Below are 23,362 nucleotides of genomic sequence, written 5' to 3'. Positions count from 1 at the left end.
CAACTATCCCCTTCATTAATATACACTTAAGTTATATGTAATTACACATAATATTGCTATGGAGCACTGGAACAAAAAAAAATTTTTTTTTTTGGTGAATGATTTCAGGATCTATTCCTATTAAGAAGTCAAAGTGTGTCAGGCTGCTCTCCAAAAAGATTCTACAATTTTGCAACTCTACTAGCAATCAAAGACCGCACTATTTCTCTATAACATGAGAGCAATGAGTTTTACCTTTTTTAATTGCTATCTTGTTTTTATATGCTTTAAAATTCCCAAGTATCTTCCGCCACCCAACGTCTCTCTCAGAGAGCTATCTCATGTAACAAAGATTATCAAAAAGAGAAAAAAAATTAGCAATAAATTTTAAAAACCTAAAAATAAGTGCAATGTTCTGCACCCAGTATTGAGTTCTGACATCTTTTTAAAAGTTTTGCTAAGCAAAAACAATTTAAAATAGTGCAAAGATGAATTTCAATTGTCAAAAATGTTATAGATCCTAAATTAGGAAACTGAATAAGGTCTGTCACTAAGATATAGATAATATATTATTACATATTATAAGGGTTGTTATATTATACTAAATTATCATATAATGCTATAGTGGCACTATTATACTAGGATAATATGTAATATACTATAATACCTATCTATTTCTATTTTTCTGTCTTTCTCATATATATATATATACATATATATATGAGAAAAAAAAATAGAGAGTCAGACACTGTCACTGATACAGGGAACTCTTCAATGTGGAAATTCTGTCAATGCAGACCTTCCTTGAAATAGTCTTAGAGAACTTCCAAAAATTTTTAAAAAGAGAGAGAGAACTGCCAAAAGCAGCACAAGATCGAAACTTCTGGACTAAAGCAATATGAAGTTGAGTGACTTGTCCAGGGATATGCCACCTGCAGGTAACAAGAGTAGGACTTGAACCCAGTTATTTCTGGTTTTGAGACTAGCTTTCTATTCACATTTCATGTTCTCATACATGGATAGAAAAAAGAAAAGATAACCCAGAAGAAGTTCAGAGTTATATATAAACTAGTAAATTTCAAAGCTAACTCATACTTAATACTATGACCAAAATATTTTTCTCTCTTTCCTATATATATATATATATATATATATATATATATATATATATATATATATATATATAATAAACAAATCTCTGAACCAACACAGATCTAGCAACAGAAGAGAAACTAATAGAAAACAGCAAGAAGGTAGCTTTTTGGTTCATAACTGAACAGGGTAAGAGCAGGAAAATGGGGCTCTGACCTCTTATCCCTTGGAAACACTGTTTTCACTTAACAGTATATCTCCCGTTGACCAAAAAAAAATTGAAAAAAGGAAAAAATATTTTTAAAAGGATAACAAAGTTGAAAAGAGCACTGATTTGTACCTCAGAATACATAATATCCATGTCTATCCAGGTTTAATGGCACAAATTAGTAGCAGCAATACATTTTAACTGACGAAGAGTTCTCATGGCATGGGGTTTAGTAACCAGCTGGTCAAGAGTACTGAGAATCAACCCCTCACTACTTGCTAGAAAACTGGGCAGAAATATTCTGGACAAATCTTCATAACTGATTTACCTACTGGCACTTCTGGTTTATCTGGATTATTTTCCTTGCTTCTCACTTTAGAATTATGCATGCTGATGAGATCCTACTATGCTGTATATAGCAAAGCTCCTCCCTCTAATTAACCGTTCCTCCATGAAATGGAAGAATAAGACATATCTCCTTCCTGTTTTATTCCATATTCAGAGTGCCTGGTCTTTGAAATATATGAAGCTGTCCTGTGTTTTACCGAACATTCAGGTGCAAATCTCACAAGTTAAACTTATTTACTCTCCCACACACTGTTATAGCATTTAAATAATTTCCCACATTAATCTTCATTTTTACTCACATTCATCATAGAATCCATAAATACGATTGATGCTAGCACATTCATGGTTTCCTCTTAAGAGGAAGAAGTTCTCAGGGTATTTGATTTTATAAGCCAATAGCAAACAAATAGTTTCCAAAGACTGCTTTCCTCTGTCCACATAATCTCCCAGGAAAAGATAATTGGCTTCTGGTGGGAATCCACCATATTCAAATAATCGAAGTAAGTCTGTATATTGACCATGAATGTCTCCTAAAAACAAAAAGCACATTTTTACAAGTTAGTCATGCATACTGTATAGAATTAATTATTATTTGAGGTTTTTATGACCCCATCTTTTGGCTAGAATTAAAAAAAAAACCCGGCATGCACACTGGCCTGGGGCTCAGGCCAGCACCTTCGCAAACAGAATGGTGCTCCACCCACTGGTTGTAGCCATCGACATGACACTGGCACCTCACATCACCAGTTGCCAACGCCTACATGGGCCTGGCAAAATTATAATGACTGGAAGCCCAGTGAGGGCAGTCATGTGACTGTCAGAGCTGCCAGCCAACTGGCTGGGGGCTGTGTGTGGTCAGCCTGGGGTCTGCTGGGAAGAAGGGAGGTTCTGGCTTGAAGCTGGAAGGTGACAGGACGCTGCTGTGTGTTCTCAGCTGATTCCTGGGCGGTGGTGTGATTCAGGTTGTATTACTTCCCTTTCCCCATTTTATTTCCCTTAATCCTACTGATCCTGTTTGTGTTTTTTAAAGTTTGTTCTTGTTAAATAAATCCTGCTCTGTTTTGAGGGAGGCTGTTGGTTTCCTTCCTTGCCCCAATATTGTGGCGAGCCGCCTAGCTAACACTCCCCAATTAAAAATTGGTCCCTACAATACGAAGAGTCCAAGTAATAGATTTAGACCTCAGTAATCTATTTAAGAAAAGCATTAAAAAAAAAGTATAACTCTTATACCTTATGGAATCTTGTTCATTACCATGGCAGAGTAAAACGTCAAGCTATGTCGAGAGAAATGTCCTAACAAGGGTTACTTTCAAATGGCCCATGGCTTAATAAAAAGAAAGGTTTACAAACTGAAATTTGTATTAAATAATATTCAATGAACATTGAATGCTTTTAAATCTTTATCACCTTTGAGAACAAGTGGTCATGATTACCAAGCTCTAAAACCTATAAACATAATAGAGCTTTACTCAAGAGTATTTCTTTGTACAGAATTTTTTTAAACCAGATCAACTTAAAAGTTATGCACATTTCCTTTTATCTATTTAAAAGTGAAGTTACTTTTAAAGAGTAAATGTCTAACAAGACGTATGCTGAGAGTAAAATTATTTTTTGTGAGTTTATTTTTTGATATTTGTTAAAAAGTAAATTTATTTCAAATTAATACACGAAATGAGAATATTTAACTATGAAGAAATTTTGTTTTGATTTTTCTGAAACTCTTCTTTGAATGTGATGATCTAGGTGAGCTGAAGTGACTACTATAAGAAAAAAAATACTTTAAGGGCACAATGAATTGGTTTAATCAATGTAGCACAACTGGGGACTTCTGGGAAACAAAGTGCAAGCTAGAAAAGTTTAACATGAATTAAACTAACCTTTTTAAAGCAAATGCAGAAGATAAATCTAAGAGTCTCTATCATAGTGAGAAACATTACAAAGAATAGCTACAATGGAGGATGTTTTATAAATCAATTTTTTGCTCTATCCAAACTTACTGATAGCAGATCACAAAGTGATCTTTCTAATTTTACATCCATTTTATTGCTTTAGCCAAAAAGACACTGTAAGCTTTCAAGAAAAAAAAGTAGGTAAAATGTGACCACTGAAACAAATTAGAGAAATAAAAAATGAAATTAGAAAAAATTTTCATTTATGAATGCTTCAATACTTCAAGGATCTGTAATTTCATCAATATTGAGAATCCCTTCATTGATGCAGATTATGAATTGCTCTATCATTTAGTCAACCTGGTAATAAACCTACATAATTGTAAAAACAAATTTCTTCTCTAACTTTTAATAGTGTGACATTTTGTACTTAGCTCTTTTAGCCATATTCAGTTAAATAATCAAAGAATTTTTAGTTGTCAAGGACCTCAGTGCCCATTTATATAGTCCAACCATACTCAACTAGGAATTCCCAATCTAATGTATTTAACAAGTGATTAATTATTCAGTTTGAATGAGAAAAAACCACTACTTTAAAGGCAACCCATTCCACTTTTGATCCAAAAGGCTTTGTTAGTGTGTTAAGTTTTCAGGTAGCTTAAGGACCAATTGCTCAACACTGCTTAAGATTGTTTTACCTTATGTAAAAATATTTTAACAAGCTTTGTCAACCTGCAGAGAAAAAAATGTAGGTAAAATGCAAATACAACAATAAAAATGCAAGGTCTAGTTGCCAGAATGAAACATAGCACCAAAAAATTCTAAGAACTCTTAAGTCACCTTGGAGAAAATCTAGTCCAGGGGTTCTTATTCTGGAATGTGTGAGTTTTTTGTTGTTGTTTTTTACATTTTGATAAGTGAATTTCAATAAAATTGGTTTCCTTTGTAATCCCTATGTATTTTATGCACTTAAAAACATTATTTTGAGAAGAGCTCTAGAGGCTTCAAACTGCCAAAGGGGCCTGTGACAAAAAAAAAAAAGGTTAAAAACCTCTGGTCTAGTCCAGTTCCCTCATTTTACAAAACAGGAAACCAAGATCAAAAGAGGTTAAAAAATTACCCAAAGTCATTCAGTAGCAGAGCCAGGACTAAAACTCAAATGTCCTGATACTCCTGACTTATCCTCTTTTCACTAAACCACGGTGAAATACTCTTTAAGAAAGAATCTACAGTAAAGATAATGATTGGAGTACGTTTTACTATAAAACTTAAAGTCTAAATTCTTGTAAACTGTTTCAGCAAATGTTACAAGTAATGTGCACCATACTTACTCATAATTTTACTTTTAAAAATACACATGTATAGATATATGTATTTTTTTCCTGTTTCACTAAAGCCCTACTTCATTGTCTCTTCAAAACATGGAAGTAACCCTGGGTTCTTGAAGGTTTTGTAGGTCCTGAAATAACATAGGATTTAAAAAATATATATACGGCCTGAACAACAGGATGTATATTGCTTGATGAAATGTCTAAGTTTGATCATATTAAAGTAAAGGGGAAGAAAAGTCACATATTCTTGAGATACTAAAATTTATTGATAAAAGAATCAAAGTTTTTCTGCCATCTCAATTCTCTAGTGTTTTGTGATTCTGGAACGAAGAATAGATTTTCTTTTTCCAGGGCTCATAGGTTACAAACAGTAAGAGCTATCACCATCATCCATCTACTCACAGAACAGACACACAGCTTTCACTTAAAGCCCATATAAAACTACAAAATTATATTCTATGCCTATACCTTAAAATTACATATTATAGCTTAATAGAAGACTAAATTTAAAAATCCTTTCTACAATTACATAATACATTTTAAACTTGTCTCTAAATCATTACGAAAATAAATTTAACTAGGAGTGAAGAACTTCAAATAATTGTGAAGATGATCAGTTCATATAGGCCACCTACCACAAATTTTTAGAGGAGCTTCTAACTCCAGAAGTATAGGCTGACTGAGAAAGATCTCCCGAGATTTAATGCACAAGCCTCGGACCTCTGCTTCGGTCATCTGCACAATCTTGCCAGGACGACATCCTCGTACTGAAATGTAAAAGATTTAATAAATTAGTCTTTTAAATGAAAATTCTACATGCAATCTCCAGAAACATATGTCTGCATAAATCTTCAGAAAAACTAGACACAGATTTGTTTGGTCTGTTGCCGGCTGACGTGGCACTTGAAGGCTGTGTGTACAGCTGTGATGGATGGCTTCCTCTGCTTCCTGATAAGTTTTCTCCAGACAGTTTTTCTCTTTATTTATTCTTAGGCATTCAGGTAGGAGCAGTAGACCCCCAGAAATCAGAAAGACAGCAAAGGATGGCAAGGACAAGATAGTGAATATATATTCACTTTCCCCCAGAAACAAGCCTAGAATCTAGATAGGTAGTAGGTAGAAGCCAGAATAACATGAACAGGAAGCAATGGTTAGTTAAGAAGACAAAAGTCTTATAACCCATCTGCCAGAAGGTCATACAGCTTAATCCCACTGCCTGAAAAACACCATCAGGAGTCCTAACATTTTTGTCATCAGTTTTAGAATAGTGAAATTATTGCTCAAATGAGCATCCAAAAAGCTCAAGTGAACTGCGGGGGACCAAAACACACAAAAGTATCAATTATCAAACATGTAGTTTATTACATTTTACTATTAGTATTCTTCAAAATCACAGTAAAATATTCCATATAAAAATCAGAAAATTTACAAATATACAAATGAGAAAACTTAGTAGAGGCTTTAAAGAAAATGTATGCACACAATACTTCTACTTAGTTTTCAAGTGGAGTACAAACTTAGAGAAGTACTATTACATACACAATTTTACTAATGAACTGAACTTAATTTTCCCATTCAATCTTGATCAAGGGGGCAGCTAGGTGACACATTGGATGAAGCACTGGCCCTGGATTAAGGAGGACCCGAGTTCAAATCTGATCTCAGACACTTGACACTTACTAGCTGTGTGACCTTGGGGAAGTCATTTAACCCTCATTGCCTCGCAAAACAAACAAACAAAAAAAATCTCGATCAAAAAAAGCAATGAAAATATGAAAGAAAAAGCATCATTGGTAAGTAATAGAAACTATTAGGTGTATCTAAAAAATTATTAAGGCAGGGAAGGGAAGAGCAAGCATTTATTAAGCACCTATGGGCCAGACATTGTGCTAAGTAAGCTCTTTAAAGTATTATCTCACAATGGTCCAAGATAGTTCCAAAGGACTCATGATGGAAAATGCTCTCCAAATCCAGAAAAAAAAAGAACTGTTGAATCTGGATGCAGATCGAACCATACTATTTCTATTGTTTTTGTTGTTGTTTTTCTTTTTTGCTCTGATTCTTCTCTCATTACATGACTAATGCAGAAATATATTTAATGTGATTGTACATATATAACCTATATCAGATTAATTGCTGTCTTGGGGAGAGGAGGGATGGAGAAAAATCTGAAACTAGAAATCTTATAAAAACAAATGTTGAAAATTATCTCTAACTGTAACTGGAAAATAATAAAATGTTTATATGGGAAAAAACCTCATTTTATTCTCACAACCATCCTAGGAGGTAGATGCTATTATTATCCCCATTTTACAGTTGAGGAAATGGGTCAAGAAGGCAAGTGACTTGCTCAGCATCACACAGCTAGTAAATTGTGTCTGAAGATAGATTTGAACTCAGATCTTTCTGATTCTGGGCCAAGGTCCCTATTCAGCTGTGTCACATGGCAACTAAAATAATAATAATAGCTAGCATTTATATAGCACTTAAAAGTTTACAAAGTGCTCTACCTACCTCATTTGTAAGTATAGTACCTGGCACATAATAGGTACTTAATAAAAGAGCTGACTGAATAATAATTATAAGAAAAACTGAAGTTACAATTCCAAGAGTGTAAAACTGAGAAATATGGTAGTACCCTTAATAGAAAAAGGGAATGAATACTGGAGAACAGGGAGGTGGAAGGGAGAGACAGTGAATTACATTTTAGACATGAATTTGAGATGCCCATGTGACATCTGGCTGAATATGTCTCTATGAGAAACTCTGTGATATCCTACTAATGAAAGCAACCTATCAAGAAGCCAACTCATTCCTTCCAAAGTACAAGTGAAGAGAACTAACTGTCTTTCTCATCCCTGCAGCTTAGAAAGAAAAGTCATAAATCTTTTTTGAAAACAATACATTTATCTCACATAGATGTAACTGTAGTCAAGGAAGATTGTGATGGGTAAGTCACTTAATCCTCATTGCCCTGCAAAAAAACCCCAAAAAAACAAAAAACAGAAAGGCCTGGAAACTCTTGTATGAACTGATGTATAGTGAAATGAGCAGAACCAATAGAATATTAGGCAAAGATAGTAACATTGTTTGAAGAACTATTCTCAGCAATACAATGATCCAAGACAATTCCAGAGTACTAATGAAGAAGCATACTATCCACCTCCAAAAAAAGAACTGATATTGAACACAGACTAAAGCGTGCTGTTTTTCACTTTCTTTCATTTTTTCCCTTTTATTCTAGTTTTCTTGTACAAAATTGCTAATATGGTAATGCTTTACAAAATTACACATGTATAACCCACATCTGGAGGTAAGGATTCAGCCCAGGTTGACCCATCCTGCAAATTTGATCTTAACCATATGGGATAAAATATGAATGCTCAATGGAAATATTTTTAGAAAGAAAACCAGAACTGAAGAGATTATTTGCTTTTTGAACACCTCCAACAAGAGAAATGCAGGAAGAGTGAATAAACACAGCAGGCAAGGTCAGCATCAGAGTGACAACATAAAGATCAGTAAGAGACTTCCTTCTTGATGTATACAAGGAGACGGGTGAAAGTGTAAATCTGGTAGAAGTAAGTGAAGAGGTGGACCATATGTGAGCATTGTGGACACAGCCTGGCAACACCCTGTTTGCAATGCTTCTTTAATGAGACATTATAACAAGAAAGTATACACTTAAAGGGGGGAAGAGTAGGAGGATAGAAAGTGTGTGATGTGGACTAGCTATGAGGGGAAAGTGACGACCTCTGTATCTCAGAAAGAGAAAAGCCTAGAGGAAAATGGGTGAGAGGGAAGGGGGAAAGAAGTACTTACTCTGGAGGTGGGAGGGGATTTCACTAATGAAAGCTCCTATGAATGAAGGGAGATGAGTACCTTACACTGATAAAGTCTAGGGATATGATGCTTGAAAAGTCTACTTGGGGGTAGGAAGGTTGGAACAATTGGCACGTGAAGTGGGAGAGCATGGACTCAGGGAGTTCGCCAGGCAAATGTAGAAAAGAAGAGGGTTTAGATCAGTATTGCACAAGGGGTCCTACCATGGAACAATGTCCTCTCTGACACCTGCAAAAAATAGCATTATTCTGAGAACATTGTTGTTGTTTGTCCTTCGTTCTCGAAGAGGACCATGATACTGGGGTGATGTCATGACTTGCACTGAACTGGATTTAAGTGAAGGAGGGCTGTGCAAAGTCACCAACCTCACACTCTTCCTTCAGAACCATCTGGGTTCAGTGGCAAGATCTATGTCGGGACGACTGGAGATGGCCCTGGATGTTTTTTTGTTTTTTTTTTTTTAAAGGCAATTAGGGTTAAATGACTTGCCCAGGGTCACACAGCTACTTAATAGTCTGAAGTGATATTTGAACTGAGGTCCTCCTGACTCTAGGGCCAGTGCTCTATCCCCTAAGCCATTTAGCTGTCCCATTCTGAGAGTGAGGCACAATATAAAAGTAGAATCCAGGGGGTAAGCCCTACATGAAAGTGGCAGGAAACAACCAGGTGAAAAAGCATAGAATAGATACCTTGGAAGCTTTATTTGCATGAAGAATACAGAAGAAAAAGAGAGACCAGATGATTATAGAGGTCATGAATCAGAGAATGAAGGTATAGAGTAAACAGAAACAGAAGACAGATAATGAAGAGAGAGAAATCCTTTTTTGGAAAGCAGAAAACATGTAATTTAAAAAACTAATGAATAGGACTAGCTGAAGGGGAAGGAGAGGAAGGAAAAAATCTACTTGACTAAGAGGAATAAAAGAGGGGGAAGAATATATAACAAGATAAAAGCAGGAGGGGGCAGCTAGGTGCCACAGTAGATAGAGCACCGGCCCTGGAGTCAGGAGGACCTGAGTTCAAATTCTGCCTCAGACACTTGACACTTACTAGCTGTGTGGCCCTAGGCAAGTCACTTAACCCTCATTGCCCCACCAAAAAAAAAAAAAAAAGGAACCACAGAAAACAAATCAATACCAGCAATACATGTGTGCCCTCCATATACCTTAGTGACCAAATTCATAAAGAAAACATTATCTGAGTTTCAAAGAAACAAAGGAAACTTAAATAGCCCTCTATCAGTTTTGGATAAGTCTAACAGAATGATAAACAGAAAAGAAAATATGGAACTGAACAAATTTATAGAAAAGCTAGAACTGAAAAGCAAAAGAAAATGCGCTTATAACTTTGCAACAAAAACTTTACAAAATTACAAAAACTCAATTTTGCAAAAAGTGACCATGTACTACACACATTCATTGCAGATCATAATGCAATAAAGAGAAATTGGTTCAGAGATCACAAAAAATACAGACCTAAATGTAGACTTAATGAAATCTCAAATAATGAGTGGGTCAAAAAACAAATCATAGAAACACTAATTAGGTTAAAAGAAATGATAATCATGAAACAACAGGCCATAATTTCTTGGATGTAGCTAAAGCAATCATCAGAGGGAAAAATCATACCCTTACTATCATACATTAAGAAACAGAAAAAGAGAAGTCTAAAGAACTGAACATGCAATTTAAAAATTAAAGAATCAGGGGCACAGTGGATAAAGCACCGACCTTGGATTCAGGAGGACCGGAGTTCAAATTTAATCTCAGACACTTGACACTAGCTGTGTGACCTTGGGCAAGTCACTTAGCCCGAAATGCCCCCCCATTAAAGAATCAACAAATAGATATAAAATAATTAAAGGGGGGGGGAACCTCACACAAACTAAAACTAAAAGTTGTTTTTTTAAAAGACTAATAAAATAAATCAATCCATAGAAGAGTGAAAAATCAAATAGCAAATGAGCAAAGTGAAATAACATGCTAGATACAGTAGAGTGCCCGTCCTAAATTCAGAAAGACTCATCTTCCTGAGTTCAAAACTGTCTGACCCCGGGCAAGTCACTTAACTGTTAGCTTCACTTTCCTTATGTGTAAAATGAACTGGAGAAAGATGGCAAACAAACTCTAGTATCTTTACTAAGAAAACCGAAAACAGGGTCACAAAGAGTTGGACACAACTTAAAAACTGGCTGGACAACAAAGGTGAAATCACAGCAAAACCAGAATTTTTAAAAATCGGAATAATGGGGCAGCTAGGTGGCACAGTGGATGGAGCGCTGGCCCTGGAGTCAGGAGTACCTGAGTTCAAATCTGGCCTCAGACACTTAACACTTGCTAGCTGTGTGACCCTGGGCAAGTCACTTAACCCCAATTGCCCTGCCAAAAAAAAAAAAAATCGGAACATATTATGCATAGTTATAGAAATAGAAGAATACCTTCAAAATTGTAAAATATTCTATCAGAAGACCAGATAGAGATCATAAATCACTTCATTTCAGAAAAGGAAATAGATGTAACTATAAAAGAACTACCAAAGGAAAAAAATCTGGGTCCTTATGATTCACAGGAGAATTCTATCAAACTTTTTAAAATATAGTATTTTGTTTTTCCCCATTACATGTTTAAAAACATTTTTAATAAAAGTTTTTCATTCTAAAGTCTACGCTTTTCTCTCCTCTCTTCCTGAGATGGTAAGCAATCCATCTATCAAACTTTTAGTTTAATCCTACCAGAATCCTTTTGTGAAACATATATTATTCTAATACCTGAAACACAGAAAGAAAATCATAGATTATTATTAATGAAGACTGACTCAAAAAGTTTAAACAAAATCCAAACCAGACTACAACAATTTATCCAAGAAATTAGTCATTATAATCAAGTGGGATTTAAACCAGGGATGCAAGGATGGTTCAACATTATGAAAACAATCCACATAATTGATCATATTAAAAACTAAAACATGATCACCTCAACTTAAGCAGAAAAAAAGCACTTTGACAAAATACAACAAGGATGCCCTATCAAGTATAGGCATAGAGGAACCTTTTACAATATTATAAAACCATCTATTTAAAAATGAAAAATATGGATCCTATACAATGGGGATATACTAGAAACTTTTCCTATAAAAAGTGAATCAGGTATGCCCCATCTCCTCACTATTATTTGATATTGTTTTTGAAATGCTAACAATAGCAGACAGGAGAAAGGAATTAAATATAGATAGTAGCAATAAAACAAGAAAGGAGTTAAAGGAAAAAAGATAGGTAGAGAGATAAAATTATCCCCGTTTCTTATGACATGATGGTTGACTTGGAAACTCCCAGGGAAACAGCATAGATACTGAGACAAAAAAGCTTCAAGAAAGTTGCAGGCTATAAAATAAATACTCAAAAATCAACAGCATGTCTATATAGTAAAAACAAAACACAAGAAGCAATAATAGAAAAGGAAATCCTATTCCAAATAACTACAAAATGCACAAAATATCTGGAGATAAACCTACCCAAAAATACAAGAGTCGTACAGATTCAATTACAAAACTCCCCTTAAAGAAATAAAAAATGGCTGGAGAAATATTCAGTGTTCGTGGCTAGGCCATCCCAATAAAAATTACAATAACAAAATTAATCTACACCAATCAAATTACGAAAGTGATATTTCACAGAACTTGATAAAAATTTTAAAAATTAATTTAGGAAAACAAAAGAAAGGAAATGACAAAAAGTAAGGATGAAGAGAGAAAAGCTATTCTAGACTTCAGATTACATTATAAAACAGCAGTCAAAAAATTATGTTAATTAAAGAATAAAGAAATAAAACAATGGAACATACTAGACAAGGGAGATTCAGAAACAATAAAACCCAACAACCCAGTGTTTGATAAAGTAGAAAACAATTAATTTAGGGAAAACTATGATAAAAATTAGGGGGAAGCTGTCTGGAAGAAATTATACCAACATCTTATACCACACTCCCAATGCATTCTAAATGGATACATGATCTTAACATTAAAGATCATACTATTAAAAAAAATCAGAAGAGAAACTGATCATATATGTCTCATAGCAATCTATAGGTAGGGGATGTATTCATAACCAAACAAGAGAGAGTCAATAACAAAAGATATAAATTGGAAATCAAAGGAACGTCCATCAACTGGGGAATGACTGAAGAAGCTGTGGTATATGATTGTAATGGAATATTATTGTGCTATAAGAAATGACAAGCAGGATGATTTCAGAAAAACCTGGCAAGATGCTTATGAACTGATTGATGTATAATGAAGTGAGCAGAACCGAGGACTGTTCACAGTGACAGCAGTATTGTTCTATGAACAATTGTGAATGACTTGACTACTCTCAGCAATGCAATGATCCAAGACAATCCCAAAGGGCTAATAATGAAGCATACTATCCACTCCCAGAGAAAGAACTGATATTGATTTAACACAGACTTAAAAAAAAAAAAAAAAGGGTACTTGTGGATTGTACATATATAACTTATATCAGATTGGTTGCTGTCTTGTAGAGGGGGGAGGAAAAGGGAGGGAGAAAAATTTGGAACTCTAAATCTTATTAAAATTAATGTTGAAGACCACCTTTACATGTAACTGGAAAAAATAAATGTTACTAAGAAAAAATAAATAAATAAAAGGAGGACTCGGGGGAAAAAAAAGCTAAAACATATCACTTTGATTACTTAAAAACTGAAAAGCTTCTCCAGACACATTAATGCATCTAAGAAGGGAAGTGAATGATAAAGAAAATTAAAAGCTGATTATTCACAACCACATGAAAAAATGCTCCAAATCACTAATAAAAGAAATGCGATCAAAATAAACCTGAGGAAAAAGATAATAAACCTCACACCTTGCAAAATGGCAATGGTGTATGTTGAAGTGATTATAGAAAGATAAATTACATTATTGGTGGAGCCATGAAATAGTACAACCATTTTGTAAAATATTTTGAAATTATACAAATTAAGTGACTAAAATGGCCATACCCTTTCAATCAGAGATTCCATTACTGGGGTTATAACTGCAAGGAAACTATCGATAAGAAAAAAGCCACCATATACCCCAAAATATTGATAACAGCAATTTTTCTGTGATAGCTAAGAATCAGAAACAAAATAGATGACCATCAACTGGGGAATGGCTAAGCAAATTGTGGTACATGAATTTAATGGAATATTACTGTGCTATAAAAAATGATGTATTGTATAATTGATATCATATTGCTTGCCTTAAGGTATGAGGAAAAGAATTTGGAACTCAAAATTTTAAAAAGTGAATGTTAGGGGGTGGCTAGGTGGCGCAGTGCATAAGCACCGGCCCTGGATTCAGGAGTACCTGAGTTCAAATCCGGCCTCAGACACTTGACAATTACTAGCTGTGTGACCCTGGGCAAGTCACTTAACCCCCATTGCCCCACCAAAAAACAAAAACAAATAAAAAAAGTGAATGTTAATTTTTTTAATGTAATTGGGAAATATTTAATGAAATAAATAAAAGTATATTTTTAAAAATTATGGGATGAATGTAGAGAGAAGCATGGGAAAAGCTATATGCATTGATGCAGGGCGAAATGACAGCAGAGCAAATATACGTAGTAACTACAACAATATAAATGGAAAGAATGATGACACAAAAAATCATTGATGATGATGATTATGACAATGACAACAACATCACAAGAGCACAAGCTGCAAAGTGTCATCCTTACCACAGACTCTGATCTGAAAACTGGGCTACTTATATTTGGAAAAGCTCACCACCAGCAGGATGACCAATGAAGAATTATTTGGCTAGAGTTCCAATGAAACAGATAAAAATTACAAAATAGCCTTCAGTTTTGTTCAGCCTCCACAGTAAGGGGGCAGAATGACAAAAAACAAAAAACAGGAAGAGGGTACCTTTAAGAATGATTAGAGTCAGAGCATCTAAAAATATTAATTTCACTTGGTATTTTAAATGAGAGGTCTTTGTCTAATAAGTAGTTGATACTTTACTAGAGGAAACAAACCATGTCAATACTAACATTCTCAATATAAATGGAACCAGAAGACAAATTACAGTTTAATGAAAGGTCAGCTTACAGGCTGGTTCTCTTCAGAGACAAATAAAGGAATTTGAAACTTCCACTGTGCACTGGGACAGTTGGTCATCTCAATTTACTTAGTGTGTTCATTTTTCATGAGGAAATTGAGGCCCCAAAAAGTTAAAGGTACAAGTACAAAGTAAAATAACATATTAGTGGCAAAGGAAGAGCTAGAACTCATGTCTCAACTCCCAGTCTGGTGTTCTTTTCTGTATGGAAGGGACTCGAAAGGTCATCCATCTAGAACCATTCTCCTTCCCTCTGTCAAATCTAGAACAAATAACAGTAAAGGAAAAGGAAAATTACAGTATTTGGTTCTTTTTCCCACTAATGTATGACTCACTAGTAAGCTTGCCACACTAATGGCAAATCTAGACCCTCACACCTAAATGGTAGCAATAGCTTGTTGGCAGATCATCCCCATTCTAATCTGTCCTCATTCAGCCACTAAAAAGTGATTTTTCCTAAAGTGCACACACGTCCAATCATGTCTTTCTCCTGTCCCCCCACCCCATCCCTATAATCCCCATTGTCTTTCTATTTCCTCCAGAATCAAATATAAAATGCTGTTTGGCACCCAAAGCCCTTCATAAACTAATTCCTCTCCTACTTTTCCAGTCTTACACCTTACTCCTCAACACATAATCTTCAATTCAGTAGCAAGGCTGCCTGACTATTCCATGAAAAACTAGATACTCCATCTCTTGGATTTGGGTATTTTTTTCTGGCTGCCTCCCATGCCTGGAACACTCCCCATTTCTCTAATATGACTACTGACCTCCCTTTTGAGTTCCTACTAAAAAATCCCACATTCTACAAAGTATTACCCAACAACCTTTTAACTCCAGTGCCTTCTCTCTGTTAATTATTTTCTATTTATCCTGTATATAGATTGCTTTGTATATATTTGTTTGCATGTTGTCTCTTTTGTTAGACTGTAAAGCTCCTTGAGGGCAGGAACTATTTTTAATTCTTCTTCTATCACTAGTGCTTAGCACAATTTTTTTGATGTTCATCCATTTAAGTCATGTTTGACTCCTCCTGGGCCTGTTTGGGGTTTTCTTGGCAAAGGTACTAGAGTGATTTGCCATTTCCTTCTCTAGCTGAGGAACTGAGGCAAACAAGGTTAAGTGACTTACAGAGCTAGTCAGTATCTAAGACCAGATTTGAACTCAGGAGTCTTCTGACTCCAGGCCTGGCACACTATCTACTGCACCACCTATCTGCCCCACACACTTTAAGTACTTAATAAATGTTTATTGATTGATGATTATGCTTCTAAATATATAATATTATAAAGAAATTATATTGAAATTAAAGTTATTAAAAAACAAAAACTTAATTCATTGACCTGATTAAGAACCCATGAACTAAATTGTGTTTAATATTCATTGTAATAAGTATGGTTTCATGATGAAGAATTTTAAGATGTCTGTCAATTCTTGTGAACCCAATGCAAAATCATGTAAAACAAGTGACTGTAGCACATTAAAATAGTTTTTAAAATGTGAAAAGTTGTAAGGCCTACTTTTAAGTCAGAACAATAAATTTGTCCCAATTAATATGCACAATACTGTAGTTGGCTGGCACTAATTCAGGAGAATTTAAAAACTGGTTTTATTTCTGATCAGCACAATGACTAACCATGATTTCAGGGAGCCCCAGTGATGAAGAATGTTACTATCTATCCCACTTCAGGACAGAGAAATGAACAAACATGCAGAATGAGACATACATTTTTGGACATAGCCAAATTTGCTGTGAGTAAGCATATTTGTTACAAAGTCTTTGCTGGTTCTTTTTTCCTTCTTAAAGAGAGGAGAAAAAAAGAAATGCTTATTAATTGAAAAAAATAAAGCTAAAATAAAAAAAAAACACAACCTGGTTTATGGGAGAAGTTGTTTTCATCTGAGGACCTTATTAAGGGTATAAAAACATGGAATTTTTTCCGACTCAGAAAATGATATATATCTGTTTACCTCAAGGTAAAATTCCATTACATTAAAGTACCACAACCTGGTTATTTCCCAAGTGATGGGCATCTGCATTGTATTTCAGTTCTTTGCTACTACAAAAAGTTCTGTAATTTTTGTGTGTATGTGGGGCCTTTCTTTTTATCATTGACATTTTAAGAATATATGCCTAGCAATGGGATCTTTGGATCAAAGCAGATATGGACATTTAGGTGAGTTTCTTAGCATAATTGCACATTGTTTCCAGGATTCACAAATCCACTAGCAGTGACTAGGACAGACAACTCTTATCTTTTCCCATATCTGCAAATTTTATAGAAATCTCATAGTTGTTTTGTTTTCTATTTGCTTTATTAGTAATAAATTCTTCTTGTTTCAGTCTCTCCTCACTCTAATACATATTCCAAGGTGATTTCACTTAAGTGCAGAATCAACATAGAAACTTAAATACTTAAACTGCAATGGATCCCTATTGTTTCTAGGACAAAATATAAATTCCCACTTACTTTTTTTTTTTTGGTGAGGCAACTGGGGTTAAGTGACTTGCCCAGGGTCACACAGCTAGTAAATGTCAACTGTCTGAGGCCGGATTTGAACTCAGGTCCTCCTGAATCCAGGGCCGGTGCTCTATCCATTGCACCACCCAGCTGCCCCCCCCCACTTACTTTTTAAAGTTCTTCCACAATGGGTTCCACATTACCTTTTCAGCATCATACATTACTTCTCTTCCCATATGACCCAGTCAAACAGGATTGCTCTCTTCCTTTCACATAGCATTTAGTACCTCCTATCTCTGTACCTTTGTACTGCTCCTTCACTACATCAATTTTTTTTAAGTTGCCTATATATATTGGATATCAGATTCCTAGGAGACATGTTTGATACAATGCTTCTTTCTCAATCAACTGCTTCTTTTTTTAATTTTAATTCTGTTAATTTTGTTTGTACAAAAATTCTTATCTTTGAGCATTCACATCACCCTCCCCCTCAGCAGCCATAGCTGTGAACAGTACTTGATCTACTTTTCTTAGGGCATAACCTCTAATATTTAAGTCCCGTAATACAATTTAAAATCTAATCTGTATTATTAGCCTTTTCTTCATCACCTTCTTTAGAGTAGGCAATCACCAAAACAGTACTTCAATTATTGATCTGCAGTGTTTAGTCAACCAGCAGGAGTTGGCTCTTGTCCTCCTCTAAGTAATTTGTTTTGGGGTTTATCAGACAGTCGGTTTAAGAAACAATGAATATGGTAAATACAAAAAATAAGGGAAGACTTGGGCAAAGTAAAGGAAGTATAATCATGAAAACAATGTACAACAATGGAAATGGAAAGTGAACAAAGCAATTCAATATGAATGATGTAAAATTATGACCAAATTGGCCACAAAGAGAAATGAGTAAGTCCCTCAGATGCTTCTTTGCAAAGAACAATGGGGTTTGGAACAATGTGTAGGGTCAGTTTTTCCCCTTGGTTTTTTTTTACTGTTTGCTTATGAGTACAAGGATGGCTCTCTAAAAGAAGGAGATGAAAGATTATATTAAAAAATGTAGGTGATATAAAAATAAAAGGTATCAAACAATATATAAAAAAAGGTTTATTTACCTAATGGTAATAAAGAAATAAGAGCAGAAGAAACAATACTCAACATTAGCAAATACTTTTGCCAACTTAAGTCATAAAGCACCATATGATAATTTGGTTTGATTAAAACAAGATAACTTCTAGAAAATTTAAAGTATTTGAGAAAATTAGGAATTTAACAAGCTCCTGATTTTACTATACTGACTAATGAGCCTTTAAACATTTTCTAAAATAATGAAGCACTGAATGTGAGAAAGTCAAAGACTTAAAGAAAAGTACTAATCAATGGAAAGGACACTAGTTAGAAATTGACAAAAAAGGAAGAATGAAAAGAAATGTTTCTGCCCAGTGTGCCATGCTTAACAAGAATATTAACTTTGAGATACTATTTATTCTATACAATCTCAGAATATGTAGAACTCTAATTTGTTCCTAGTATACTCACAGCAACAAATACATACATGTGTGTATGTATATGTACATGTGTATGCACACATACATATGCATATCATGATAGGATTATTAAATGCTGGAGCTGAAAGAGGAACAACTTGTCTAACCTCATTTTTTATAGATGAGAAAATTAAGGGCCAGAAAGGTTACATGACTCATACTAATCACATAGTAGTAAAGTCAAGATGAACTCAGATGGCTTGACTCCTATCTAGTCCTTTTTAAAGACCAAAGACACATCATAATAACAGCACATTTAAATCCTAATGTTTTGCTCAACCTGAAACAAGCATAAAAAAGACTAATTTTTTCTTGGAAATAATTTTCATTAAAAACAAGTAAGTACATACTGGGCACATAGCATTTTACAAGAAAGATTTTTCAGGACAGAACAAATTTAACTTTGTTTAACCCTGTGTGTGTTTCCTTTGTCAGGTGGGACAGAAAAATACAAATAATTTACCTTTTAAAACAGAGAAACAAAGAAATTTTGAATATATTCCTTAAGACCTACAGAAATAAGTCTTTGATCCCTTAATTCCAAATTAAATAGCAAACTATCAAGAAACAAAGAAAGAGCTCTAGTCTCAACTTTATTCTCACTGTAGAAATGTTTCTTTAAAAATGCTTTCAACTTTAATAGCATTTGTAAAGTTGAAACAAATGGATTTGCTTAGATGGGGGGTGTGTGGAAGCTTTTGCTTTAAAAAGGCCACATTTAGTAGAGCTATAATATACTTCAAGAAAATTAACTGAATAGCGTGAATCGTTCCACTATCAGTTATCTATTCAGTCTTTAGAAATCCACTTATCCACAACTAATGGTAAGGAATTGTCAATATTTTTTGTTTTGTTTTTATCATTTTCAAACCTAATAAGCTTAACAAAAATTTATTTTTTAGAAAACACATGTATTGCATGAAATGTTTACATATTAAAATATTGTGAACACTGGACTTGGAGAGTTAGTAGGCATGAATTCTAGTCCCAAGTTTGTCATTTTTGTGTATTTGCGTAAGTCACTGGGCACAATCTTTTAAAGAGGCTCATTTTTCTGATATGTAAAGAAAGAGTTAAAAGCAATAATCTCTAAAGTTCCTTCCAGTTCTAATGGTCTATGAACCAGTCCCCACATTGTGCTGAGGTGGATCCTTTTCTTTAGTATGACACTGATTACTATACAGTTGGCTCTGACACTTTTCCATGCTGTTGTTTCAATATGAAATTCAACCTCTCTAAATAATAGCCAAATATAGTTTACTAAATTAGAACACACAGTGCTTAACTGTGCTGCCATCTGATTCTTTTTAAATAACCACATCTGTGATGGATTTGACTAAAATAATTTCAAGTCTGTAATCTCCATAAAAAAACTTATTTAAAAACAACTTTAATGGAAGCCAATCCTTCCACTTTTTCCTAAATCAGTATTAGAACAATGATACAAAAATTATTCTGAATTTGGGAAAAAGTGGTTCATAGAAACATCAAAGATAATACTTGAAATTCCAGGGATATAAGTAAAGATTAAAAATCCTACAGATTCCTTCATACTTCTCTTGAAGGGAAAAAGGTAAACTCTGTTATGCCAAAACCATAAGGAGAACTGATCTATTAAAAATACAACCAACCACAAAGACCACTGGTTGGTTTTTTACAGATTAAGATTCCCAGAATTTCATGGTTGGAATTTACACCACAGAGATGAATTGAAGCTGTACCTAAGAGTCCCCACTACCTCATACTAAGGTGGCCATGCACCCTTTAAAAAGGTTCTCCAAAGAGAAGGAATTCATCACCTGCTGAAGCAGCTCATTTTGGGCTTTAGGATGGCTTTGTTAGGAAGTTCTTTCTTAAAACAATCCTGGGGCAGCTAGGTGGTAGAGTAGACAGAGCACCGACCCTGGAGGCAGGAGGACCTGAGTTCAAATCCAGCATCAGACGCTTGACACCTACTAGCTTTGTGACCCTGGGCAAGTCACTTAACCCCAATTGCCGGCCCCCCCCCCCCCCCGCCCCAAACAAACAAAAAAACACCAATCCTAAATTTACCCCTTTGCAACTGGCTCCCATTGGCTCCTAGTTCTGCCAACAGGAACAAGTCTAAGTCTAATCCCTATTCCACCTGGCTGCCTTCCAAACAGCTAAAGACAGGTGTCATGTCAGACTTCCCCCCCCTTCTCCCCACCCCCAGGAAAATATCCAATTTTTTCAACAGATCCTCAAGAACAGGAAACTTCACCATCCTGGTTGCCCTGGTCTGGATGTTCTTAGTTAATTCACTTAGCAAATCAATATGCTAAGAAATAGGGATACAAAAATTAAATTACCTCTTTATCACTTTACATTCTATTGGGGAATACAACATATACACAGATAATAAAATACAAAATATATACAAACCAAATACAAAGTAATGTTGGGGTGGGTACTGATGATGATAATTTTAAAAACTGCTAGTATTTATTGCATCCCTTTGTATAAGTGGCACCTAAGTTGAACCATGAAGGGATCCCGGAATTCCAAGAGGTGGAGATGAGTGGAAAGACAATGTTAAGCAAAAGGGAAAGATATCCTATGCAAATGAATGGAGATGGGAATTAGAGCTGATTTTATAACAGAACTGCAAAAGTATAGCTAGGAGATTAAAAAGGCATTTTCTAACATATAGTGGTCTAGAGAGTAAAGGGTATCAATGCTTCCTAAAATGGGGTGCCCAGAATTGAAAACAATACTCCAGTTATGGTCTGATTCAAGTAGAATACAGCAGGAATATCACTTCCTTATCCCTAGATGCTCTCTTAATGAACTTAGTAATTAATACCTTAATATTATAGCATACTAATTTTCCAGGCAGCCATAATGAACTTACAGTGAACTCAAATCCCCAGATTTGTTTAAAAGGAACCTGCTATATAGCCATACAACTGGGAAGTTTATTTTTAAAAACCAAGTGTTGGGGCAGCTAGGTGGCGCAGTGGATAGAGCATTGGCCCTGGAGTCAGGAAGACCTGAGTTCAAATCCGACCTCAGACACTTGATTCTATTTGTGTAACCCTGGGCAGGTCACTTAACCCCAATTGCCTCACCAAAACCAAAACAAAACAAAAAAACCCATACCAAGTGCTAAGACAATATTTATTCTATTAACTTTTATCTTAATCGATTGGCTTTGCTTGGTTTAACTTGTCAAGATCTTTGTAGATTTAAAAATTTAGCATGGTACTAATTTTGTGTTATCTGTAAATTTGATAAACAAAAGATCTATAACTTTATCCAAGTCACTGATAAAAATATTACAGGGCTACACACAAATCTCTGGACTTGGAGTGTGCCACTGAAGACCTTTCTGCCAAGCATACACCCAGTTCTGAATCAACCTAATTGTATTATTGCCTATGCCACATCTTTTACACAAAGATGGCACAAGATACTTTGTCAAATACTTTAATAAAATCTACGTAAAACTAGAACTGAAGCATTCTTCTGATTCATCAGTTTAGTATTGCAATAGATCTGTGACCTCATCTAATGACATAAATGACAACCCATACATGTCTACTCATCTGTGACACTCTTGACATCTTTGTATTCCCTAGTGCCTAGAATACAGAATAGAAATAAGGTCTAGGTCTGTGATTCCATTTGCAGAGGGAATTCCCAGATTAGAAAACTCCTGGGGCAGCTAGGTGGTGGAGTGGATAGAGCACTGGCCCTGGATTCAGGAGGACCTGAGTTCAAATTTGACCTCAGACACTTGACACTTGCAAGCTGTGTGACCTTGGGCAAGTCACTTAACCCCAATTGCCTCCCCCCCCCACAAAAAAAGGATAAGTGACTTGCTTGCCCAGGGTCATATACCCAATGTGTTGATCTTGAACCTAGGTTTTTCTACCTCTGTTGTCAGCTCTTTACCAGCACACTGCCTCTAAACATAGTAGTAATAGTAATTAACAAAAACTAGCATTTATATGTTTTAAGACTTTAAAAACATTGTCTTAGCAGTTGCTAAGTACTGAAGTATCTGTCTCAGTCAATAGTTCTTGTATCTGGCTCCCTTCCTCAATATCCAATACACCCTCATCTCTTTTGTCTAAATTATAGTTAACAGCCTAACTAGTCTTCCTGCCTCAACAATTTATTCTTCTTTACTGTTCCTCAAATAATCTTAATACACAAAGCTGGGCATTACATTTGTCTACTGAAAACCTTCTGTGGTTTCCTATCATCCACTAAATAAAATAGGAATTCTTGATCCTGGCATTCAAGGTACTCTATCTACCTCTGCTGTTTTCTCATACCTTATTTTAGTCAAACCAGACTACTCTCTATCTCCTTCCTCCCCCCTCTTCCTCGTTCCCATTTTGTCTCTTCTTTGCTCTGTACCTATACTCACACAACTCCCTATGTCTGGAATGGACATGGCCTAGTACCTCCCACCCTCTCTGGGCCAACTCAGATGCCACCTCTTCCATGAAACCCATTCCTACCTCTCTCTCTCCATTGATCCCCATCACCACTTGGATAAATGGGATTTCTCCCTCCTAACATG

General features: G+C 35.1%; 1 protein-coding gene across 1 annotated transcript in view; it reads right to left on the bottom strand.

Annotated features, from left to right (window-relative positions):
• Positions 1–23,362, bottom strand: part of PPP1CB (protein phosphatase 1 catalytic subunit beta) — a 78,222-nt gene that overhangs the window by 33,602 nt on the left and 21,258 nt on the right. Inside the window, exons 2-3 of the mRNA XM_043982418.1 lie at positions 5,483–5,614; positions 1,927–2,157 (exon numbers count right to left, since the gene is read on the bottom strand). Coding sequence (XP_043838353.1) covers positions 1,927–2,157; positions 5,483–5,614 — 363 coding nt within the window. The remainder of the gene's footprint in view (positions 1–1,926; positions 2,158–5,482; positions 5,615–23,362) is intronic.

The sequence above is a fragment of the Dromiciops gliroides genome, chromosome 2 (assembly GCF_019393635.1).
Source record: "Dromiciops gliroides isolate mDroGli1 chromosome 2, mDroGli1.pri, whole genome shotgun sequence".
NCBI classification, from domain to species: domain Eukaryota; kingdom Metazoa; phylum Chordata; class Mammalia; order Microbiotheria; family Microbiotheriidae; genus Dromiciops; species Dromiciops gliroides.
Note: the sequence above shows the minus strand (reverse complement) of the source record. Positions and strands in the feature narration are given on the sequence as shown.